This window comes from Leiobunum rupestre, chromosome 7 (assembly GCF_980474605.1).
Source record: "Leiobunum rupestre chromosome 7, qqLeiRupe1.1.hap1, whole genome shotgun sequence".
Lineage (NCBI taxonomy): Eukaryota > Metazoa > Arthropoda > Arachnida > Opiliones > Sclerosomatidae > Leiobunum > Leiobunum rupestre.
The window spans coordinates 55,844,239-55,854,777 of NC_143390.1; the positions used below are offsets into that span (position 1 = coordinate 55,844,239).

Genomic DNA, 10,539 nt, shown 5'->3' on the forward strand with positions numbered 1-10,539 from the left:
ATTTAACCCCCTCTATAAAAACCGAATCCCATTCTCTTTACAATTTCTTTTAATTGCATTAATTCTTATCGTATTTGATATCGAGATCGTCAATAAAATCCCCATCCCTATTAGAGACTTTTTATCAATAACAATAGTAATATCTGTTATTATTTTTATAACCATCTTAATATTAGGGTTACTACATGAGTGGAACCAACGGGCACTTAATTGAACTTAAGGTTAGTATATAAAAAAATAAAATTTAATTTGCCATTAAAAAGTCTGCCTAGCCTTACAATCATTAATAGTAGTATAAACTTGCATTCAGTTTCGGCCTGAAAAAAGGACAAACCTTATTAATTTAATAGAAACCAAATAGAGGTATCTTATTGTTAATAAGAAAATTGAAAATACTCCTATTAAAGAGAATAAATAGATAAAGCCGCTAACTTTAAAAATGTTAATTAATAACATAGTCTCTATTTTTATAGTGTAAAAAACACCGCCTAAAATTTGAATCAGCCCGTATGTATCTTTTTGTATAAAAAAGAAAAAATCTTCTAATAGCCAACGCAACAGAAAAAAAATCAACCTAGACAATCAAATAAAAACGTAAAACTTAACCCCACACTACCCTCGTATAAAGAATACTCTAAAACAAATCTTTTACCACTTATTAACAAATTTAACCCAAAAACAAGACACCCAAATAACACACTATCAGTAACGTAAACCTAATTTTAAAAATATTCACTACCTAAAAACTTCATATTATCTTCAACACCACAATTTGAAAATTTTTCTTAAACTATTTAAGGCTAAAAACATCAAAATTAAGTATAAAAGAGGCATAATATGTATTATTATTATTATTAGTTTTTTTGATTTATTAATGCAAACAAAAAATACAAATATAATATGTACTAAGACAACAAATCTCTCCCGTAAGTCAAGACAGCCAAAAAAACTATAACTACACAAAAAAGGACCATGATGAACCAAAGAAAAAAAATATAAAGAATAAACTGCGCCTAAAAAAAATTTTAGCCCCAAAGGAACTACATACAAAAGTTTTTAAATCTCCCTGTGATAAACAAATAACTCTCGCCAAAACACCACCTAAAATAGAAAAACTTACTACTAAGTCTAATCAAGCTTTAAGAGCCCTTACAAAAAAAGGTAAAAATCGAATAAGATCATAACCCCCCAATTTCAGTATAATAATAATCAGCTAGGCTAATACTCAAGGCACCACCTTAGGCCTAAGTCATCATGCGACTTTTGAAGCCCTTAATTCAGGTGGCCGGGTTACAATGCGTAGGAGGGTATAACACCGGCCAACACTATAGAGCCAGAAACGGAAGCTTCCACGTGTGCCCTAGGTAGCCACAAATGAACCATATATGCAGGCAATTTAACTAAAAAAGCCAAAAAAGTTAAAGGGAAGTAAATAAAATCAAATCACAATCACAATTAATATAATACAAATAACTCTAACCTAATCTATCCACATTAAATCTAATTAATAAAATGCCAGCTAATAGTGGTAAAGAACCAAAGATAGTATAAAATAGTATATAAAGACCAGCACCAACCCTCTCAGGTTGTGAACCATACCCCACAACAATTACTAAAAGAAGGACCAAAGATACTTCAAAAAATATATAGAATAACATAAAATCATTCACGCTAAATATCAAAAATAAAACGTTTATAAGAACAATACCCAAAGAAAGAAACATCTTTCCCCCGCCCATTTTAAATAAAGAGTAAGAGTTTAATAGACTCAATACCGTAATTATAATCGTTAAAAACAAAAGGACACAACCTAAACTATCTAATCCAAAGAATTCTCTAAAAGAATCCCACTCCCCTATAGGATAAACGGGTACTATTAATACCGTTAAAAATAATAAACAAGCTACAATAATATAATACTCTTAATAGGCCTAAAAAAGAGTCAAAAATAAGCTGAATAAAAAAATCTTTAACATTGTAACAAACTTATTAAACCAAATATCTCCCCTTCAAACACTTTTACTAGGCTAATCAATCATTTTTAATCTATATATTAATACAATTTTACACAACTAAAAAATTTTAATTTATTCCGTTCCATTTTTACCGAAACTGCTTTTGATCAAATTGGTACATATTCCTTAAATTTTATCAATTTTGAAAATATTTCATTTCAAACTATTTTAAGATTTTTCGTAAAATTTAGTAATTTTTTATATTTTTTAAAATTAAACAAATTTGATCATTGTTGACCAAATTCACCAAAATATTCCTTTCAAATACACCAATTTATCTACATATCAAAGTTGACCAATTTGGATTTTTTTCGTAAATTTTATCTATTTCTTCTATCGGTCAGAAGCCCATGTTATTTTCTCTGAGCAAATTTACAGTTTTTGTGGATAAAAACATTTTTCGTTGCCATGGCAAAACGGTTGCCCATTGAATAAAGTCCCTTTTATTGAAATATAAGTTACACGAGGGCTTACCAATCCCCCGAGTTTGAACAGAATCGTTGGTTTACAACTCGGGATGTCTCCTAACAAGACTTTTTCAGTCTTCCTTAACTGAGCGGACTATACAGATTTTAATATATAAGAAAAAAACAGCTGAACATGCCAGTCCTACAGCTATAGCTTTAAGGCCTTTCGCCATTTTAGCTCAGATTTGATAGAATGGGCTTCAGTCTTAGAATAAGGTACGCTTAAATCTATTCGAATTCGAAATTGAAGTGGTGTAGTTAAATATTTCGCCCGCGTGTGATATTGTCAAAGCCCCTCAGAAAAATTCATAATTAATTACGAAATTATGTTCAGCTTTCTAAATCCATTAGAACATCGTATTTATAAATATTAAAAGGCAGATTTCTAATAAACCAAGAACGGAAAATAAGACTTTAGATAAATAAAACAAAATAAAGCCGACAATTTGCTTCAATAGTTAATGCCTGAACATATTTCATTCTTCTAATTCATTGCATCGTTGTTTTTTAAATACACCTGACCTTTTCAAAAGAACATAACTTTTATCTTTTCGAAATTAATCGAAAGTACTGGTTTTCTACGTCTTCGTTAAAATAAAGGCTTATTTATGAAAGGTAATATATTTCAAAGTGTTTATAGCACCATTGTATTTTACCACTACCCACAATTCGAAAAATTTCACCTTACGAGTGTTTTCATATACACTAATTTCCAAAACGTATACCTGGCGCCGCGCTGCCATAATCGTACAGGCAAACGACGAGCAAGCGTTTTACCAAAGAAATTTTATCTACCTCAATCTCTGAAGAGAAAGTTCGTCTGCTATTTACTCCGAAGTAATCATAGATGGCGATACTCAGTTACGCAGAAGCAAACGAACATTCCTACAGTGCCACCACTTCATTTCCCACGCTAGCTGCGAGGAGGGTTTGAAATCTCTACGTGATTAATCATTAATTTTAATTAGTAATAATTAATTACTATTTAGTAATAAATAATAATTCATACTAATTTATTAATAATAATAATAACAATTGATTAGTAGTAATCAACAACTATTTAGTTATTAGTAATTAATGATTATTAATAAGTTATTGTCGTAACTAATAAATTACTGTTAGTGGTGAAAGTAAACAATACTTTTGTTAAAACATTGCATTTTCAAAAGTCATTTTATTTTGAGCTGGGAAAACCATTTTACATTTTAAATTTTCAAAATGCATTTGTTATTATGCATTTTGAGATTAAGCTTGTACATGTTTAGCTAATCGAAACCTAAGATTCGAAAGCATAAGTATAGAGCAACAATACGTGTATTTCAACTGTCGGGCCGCTCTGTCTTTAGTCGATCCACCTCCGTACCGAAGCAAAAGGCTGTCTTGGTTTCCCTCTGTTCCGCGGGTCGCTTTCTCTTCGCCGGCTCGCCTTCGCCTTCCTTACTGACTAACCAAAAGCTCGAACGACCAACCAACCAAGTGTTTTTTATAATATAGATAAGCTGAGAAACCAGGCCACCCAGTGGCATAGCTACGGGGGGGGGGGGCGGTCCACCCCGGGTTCCACCCATTTGGGTAACACACAACCGGGAAAAAAATAAAAACTTGCACAAACTAGAGACTAGTAAGTAGCACACCATGATATCCACCCCGGGTGTCACCCATGCTAGCTACGCCACTGGCCATCGGCCAGGCTTTCAGCAAGTTGAGTAAGTTGGGGTTTAGAAAACGGAAATAACATGCACTATACTTTAAATATGCAAATAAAATTATTTTTGAACAGTAAATAGGCATTTTTTAAATTACAAACGTTTAATAAAGCAAAATATCATATCTTGTAATATAAAGATATATATTTTTTCTTTTAATTAGTTTAAGATGCAATTATGATCAAGCGTTTTTGTACACAATATTTTTAGTTTCTCCGTTCGCATGGTTTTTCTGAATCAATTCCCGCAGTTTTAAGTGACACAGATAGGGAGGGAGGGTGGGTGGGGGCAGTAGCGCCGCCAGCGGTAGGCACAAGTAGGCACGTGCAAACGTAGAACATTTTAGGGCCTACTTAAAGGTGCCTATTTTTGATTCATGATTATAAATTGAACCATTAGAAACCCTTTAAAAACTTCATAGGGTTTGCAACAAAGCCCCGTAAATACAGAAAATCGACACAAGACGGTTTATATTTTAACTCTTTTCAAACCCTTTAAACACTTCCTAGGGTTTGCAACAAAGCCCTGTAGATACTAGAAATTTCCACTATAGGGTTTATATTTAAACCCCTTAAAAACTTCCTAGGGTTTGCAACAAAGCCCCGTACATTCAGAAAATCGACACAACTGGGTTTATTTTTAAACCTTTTTCACACTTTTTAAAGACTTCCTTGGGTTTGCAACAAAGCCCCGTAAATACAGAAAATTGACACAACAGGGTTTGCTACAAAACCCTGTAGATACTGAAAATTGCAACAAAAGGGTTTATATTTAAACCATTTTCAAACCCTAAAACACTTCCTAGGGTTTACAACAAAACCCCGTAGACACAGAAAATTGCCACAATAGGGTTTATATTTAAACCCTTTTCAAACCCTTTAAACACTTCCTAGGGTTTACAACAAAACCCCGTAGTTATGGGATTTTCCATAGTACATACAAAAGTTTGGTCCAAGTATAGTTCAAATTCATCGCTTTCAAAGATGGTATTCTTGTTGTATAATATTGTGGGTTCACCTCTTTGGGAATTTGTCCATTTTTTCGGTAAATATATTTTCCTGTTGTTTCATTAAAAAGTGTTGGAATCAATAAGATGCTTCCAAATAGGCGTAGCTCTAAGTTTTTTTAATTAATTTTTATTATAATAGCTAGGTATAAACTGCCTTAGAGCTTACTATTTACTTCTTGTACATTCTGTGTTCTCATTTTCTGCAGAATTTCACTTCTTAATGATGGAGGTTTTTTCGCCGATACCATTTTCCATACAGCATCAGCCTTTGATGCTAACATTCCATTAAATTTTTCATTTAAATCCACTTTAGTAATGGATTTAAACTCCATGAGAATCTACAAAGATTAAAACTTTTAATTAATGCTATATTCATATACAGTGTCTTTTTTGCTGGGAAAAGTGATTTGTTTTTCAAAAACTATACTACTGATTTCTAATTTGGAAGGTCAATTTACTTAACCGGGGAACATAAGTGTGAGAAATTTCAGCGAATCTGGTAATGTTTTTAACCAATTTAAAAAAAAATTCACCACTAGGTGCGAGACTAAAAATGTCTGTTGTAAATTTGTAGTTCGCCATCGAAAACTCTTAAAAATTATGACTTAGCGAAAAAAGACAGAGGTTGAAAAATTAAATTTTTGGTCTCGCACCTAGTGGTGAAACAATTTTTCAAAAATGGTGAAAAACCTTACCAAATACGCTGAAATATCTCACACTAATGTCCCACGGTACAGTAAATTGACCTTCCAAATTTGAAATCAATAGTATAAATACTTTTGGGAAAAAAAAGTTTTCCGAGCAAAAAAAGGACCCTGTACGTACAATTCATTTAATATAGAGTGGATGGCTAAAACCAACTCCCCACAGCTTAGGTGGGCGTGAAGGAGGTATATTCTAGGCAAAAGCTCCCCAGGCTCGTTCCCCTAACTAAATTTTCATAACAAAAAAGACGTTATTTGATATTGTCTGACTATTTAACAAAGAACACAACTTTGGAGTAACATATTTTCTGCTGGGGCCTGAGAATGCTTACTTGTGCCAAAACTCTAGCCCACAGCCATCATGCACCACAATGAAATCATGTCAGTAAATAACGTACCTGTTGCGGTCTTGCGGATCGTGTAAGGCTGGATATTCCTCCAAAACTGATGTGATGTTTTGTTCTCTAACTATTTTTGACCGGTCCAGAAACGTTCTTTCCATTTTTGATCTAATGATCCGCCAGTCTGGGTCATTTTTTTCAGCTCTTCTTTCATTTGTGCCTTGTGATGCTCTATTGAGATTTCATCCTCAAAGTCTTCGCTTTCCTAATAAAATAATATATAAATAAAAGCAAATATTTTGTTTATCAACTTTTCCGTTTCTTGGTAGTTTCAAAGATAATTTGTAGAAAGATAAAACATGGAAAAATAGTTCTGACAACGAATTTTTAAACTTCCGGTTCCGTAATTTCCAATAACGCAATAGCCCTACCACAGACGAATTAGCCTTCATGGTCGAGTGTCATACTTCAGAGGTATTATGCTATTCATGGTACTACTCACACTACCATCTATAAGAGAAATTGGCCGATAGGTACCAAGAAAAAGCCTTGGTACTCAAGATATTGCAAAAAGATTAAGTAATACAAGTCTAAAAACCTTTCCTTAAAATTATTGTTAATACATTTTTTTTAAATTTTATATCTCAGTTATGCAACCTACGGGAATTTCGAAGCGCATCACAGTAGATAGTGTTTCATTCTCAGATGTGGTTGAAGTTTTCCTCGAAGCTTTTCCAAATTTATGCTTTTTTCCTATCACAGTTGGATCAGTTTTAATTTTGTAACTGAAGTTTTTGAAATGCCCCCTTAACCTATTTCTCCATGTTTCCTATAAATGGAGTGTTCAAAATTTCAAATTATTCTTTTTAGTGCGAATATACAAATGATTATTGATGAAATAAAACATACATATCCTTCTCCAGGCTTAACACACAAGTGCGGATAGTGTCAATTGTATTTACAAGAACATATATTTTATCATAATGCTTTTAACAAGATGTTATTAATTAAATTAAGATGTTTTAAAAGCCTTTAAAAAGCCCTTGTCAGTGAGCCCATATCACCTAAATTTCAAATATTTACTTACAAGGAGTATTCGTGTATCAAATCATTTGACAAAATAGTGAGGATTTCTTTATCTGTAAACTCTCTTTTCTCTTCAGATAAAGCTTTATATTTATCAGAATTGGTTTCAGTCTCTGGGAGGCTTGGAAGCGTATATTCAAAGCAGAAAGTAGTTTTACATGTTACTGGGATTCTACTTTTTTGATTGTCAATAATCCTGCTCAAAAAAATTGGAATTAGTTGAATAATTTTTCTAAACATATACGAATAGAGTATTGGCCATCTGTAGATTTTGATAAGTCTATTTTCTTTTTAAATTGATATTTAAAGCAGAAAACCTGAGTTCATTTTTAAGTGTCATTACTCTATTAACTAGATAAATAATGAATATGTGTTCATTACAACTTACAAAGAGCCAGATTCTGTATTTTTATCAGAAATAACTATAGTTCCTTCTTGACATGTTTGATTTTGATCAGTAATGCAGGAATTATTTTCTAAAGAATTTGATTTGATTACAGCTCTTTCTACTTCAGAGTTACTATCCTTCCTCAGCTTTTTAACTGGTAATTCCTGATTTACACAAATTACATATATTAAACAATAATAAACTTGTAAATACATTAAATATTAATTAATTTGTGAATACATGAAATATAAAATGAATAAATCATATACCTATCGACACCAAGTAGGAAAATTTTGAATAACACGAAGGGAAAGTGATCAAGAACACGCTATCTTAACAAGTTTACCATTTTTCGGTCCAAGTTATTTTTTAATTAAAAAGTGTATGGCAATCGTGTTAGATAGTAGCAGAGATTGTTAAGTCGCTCCACAACTTTACACTCTCTGATAGTAGCGGAGAAAAGGGGTTTCCAATTTGCAATACATATTTCATTCAATATTGCATGGCAGCCTTGATAATATAGGGTATGCTTCCATATAAATCTCATGGGTAACTAGAATGCTGCCGTGTAACTGGCAAATGGTACAAACGCCGCAGTGGCGGATTTAGAGGGGGACGCTCCCCTTGACGCGGGGTTTTCTTAAGCTTTGTATGTGACTTGATGATTTGCTATTGCACCCATAAAATAATAGCGCCACCCCCTCCCCCTTGAGTTTTTTTCTTGATCCGCTACTGATGGCGGCTCCTTTGAAATAACCGCATTAAATAATCTATAGCGATATACTTAAATTTGAAACGCCTTGAAAATGAAGGCCATTTTGGAGTTACTAAGCTGTTCACAAATTTAGGTTTTTTTTTTTCATATACAACCCCACACCTCGCGAGAGCTTAAAACCATGGAGTTAAACGTTAAAAAACTATCCATTTGTACCCCCTCCCCTCCCACAATCAATATTTACCAAGGCCACGTAAATACGGAAAATATAATTTATCTGGGCCGTGTTTAATTATTATTAAGTTGCGCTGTGAATTAAATATTCTTACCGCAAATTTGACTGTTATAATCGTTTTATCTTCAATCACTGTAGACTCGTCTACCTCTACATCAGTATTAAACATTTCATCTGGTACCTGAAAAACATTATGGGGGTGTTAACATTAAATAACGTACGAATTATAATAACAATAATGGAACTATTACAAATTGGTTATTTTCCAAGTATATTAAGTCCGGTCCTTTAAATCCATGTAAAGACTCGTCCTTTTCTAATTGAGTGTTGAATCCATCAAGCGTTGGTTCCGTTAAAACAATCTTTCTTTTCCTTTCTCCAAAACATAGTAAACACGTAACCGACTTCACCGAATTTGAATTCATTTTGTTCGTGAGCTACTCCAAAAATTACAAACACGTTCCAATGTACCTTGCGAAATAAATGAATATAATTAAGTTTGTAGATCATATATAAATATCCTTCCTCGTCACTCGAAATACATCTGTACCGTTCTATAACTGTTTTGAGAATTTCAATCTCCGGCTCCGCGCTACTAAGTTTTTCCCGTAGGGCAAGCTAGACCCCTTTCTCTAGTTTGAAGCAAATATTCTTCTTTGGGGCTTTCCACTCTTAACATACCAAAACCTAGGTTCGGTCCATCGCGAGTTCCTCGATACCTTGAAAGAAGGAGAGAGGGAAGGGAAATGTTAATAGGCGAAACACTACATACTCTCAAAACTCTGCAGATAGGTCCGAAAATTTCGCGAACTTGCGAAAAGTTTTCACGCGTGACGTTCGTTATCATAGTAATTTTTCGTATAGAGCGTTATTTGTTTTTCGCTCTTATCATGTCTAATTACAAAATAAAATTTCTATATCGCGGCCGCTATAATTCTAGTAAAAACAAATAATGTAATATATCTACGATTTACAATTCCCCAAAAAACCTTAAAAAAAGTATGACCTTGTAAAGTTTGACCAAGGTTAATAAATGTTAGGCTATAAAAGGTTGCCTCAAAACGTGGTGGTTGCTAAGGGTGTGGTGTTTGGCTATTTTGTGGCTAACGAAAATCATGACGTCACTGAGATCACATCCATTTGAAATCAATGGGATCTCAACTGAGTGGCGTCAGCAGCAGACGATTTCTTGAGGCAATCTAAAAATTATTTCAAACCGTTTCTCGATCGAGATTCCGCTGAAGCTTAATTAGCTTTACGAAAAGAGAATATGTGATATTCACTTTTCGTAAAGCTAGCCTAATTAAGTTTTTACGGCGCATACTGCTCGCGTCGGTAGCCCCGTCGCAGCAAAGAGTATAAAAACTACGTAACCTAGAGATATAATGACGGCCGAAAGCGGTAAATGAAATGGCAGCAATCGGGAGAAAGCACTCAGTGAATTTTGTTCTTGAAATTTCGGTACCGCAGCGCCACTACGGCAGTTTTTAATATGATTAATAATAGTACAGGATAAAGACGTTTTGAAACTGCCGTAGTGGCGCTGCGGTACCGAAATTTAAAGGAAAATTCACAGAGTGCCTTCCCCCCGGTTAACTTTCGGCCATCATTATATCTCTAGGTTAAGTAGTTTTTATACTCTTTGCTAGCAGTACATTTTTTATCAGGTCATACTTTTTCTTAAGGCTTTTGAGGGGATTTCAAACTGGTAGAAATATTACATTATTTTGGTACCAGAATTATACGATCCGCGATTGCAAATTGTAATTAGACATGACAAGAGCGAAAAATTTACAGTTTCAGTAAACCCTTTTCTAGGGGTTTACGCGAACGTCTGCAACCATAAGTTTATAATACTTTACATAAGTATGTC

At 33.5% G+C, this 10,539-nt stretch overlaps 1 protein-coding gene and 1 long non-coding RNA gene across 2 annotated transcripts; both read right to left on the minus strand.

The window, feature by feature from the left end:
* Positions 1-5,375: 5,375 nt before the first annotated feature.
* On the minus strand, positions 5,376-7,377 carry LOC149937509 (uncharacterized). Its single transcript, XR_016472372.1, has 4 exons — positions 7,330-7,377; positions 6,904-7,071; positions 6,300-6,507; positions 5,376-5,535 (listed from the first exon to the last, which is right to left on the minus strand). It is a non-coding gene; the product is annotated as an uncharacterized LOC149937509 (long non-coding RNA).
* A 335-nt stretch (positions 7,378-7,712) lies between these two features.
* LOC149937510 (uncharacterized) lies at positions 7,713-10,003 on the minus strand. The gene is made up of 3 exons (XM_090153805.1): positions 8,918-10,003; positions 8,761-8,847; positions 7,713-7,880 (listed from the first exon to the last, which is right to left on the minus strand). The coding sequence occupies exons 1-3, from the start codon at positions 9,089-9,091 to the stop codon at positions 7,713-7,715; spliced, it is 429 nt and encodes a 142-aa protein (XP_090009931.1). The 5' UTR covers positions 9,092-10,003.
* Between the last annotated feature and the right edge of the window lie 536 nt (positions 10,004-10,539).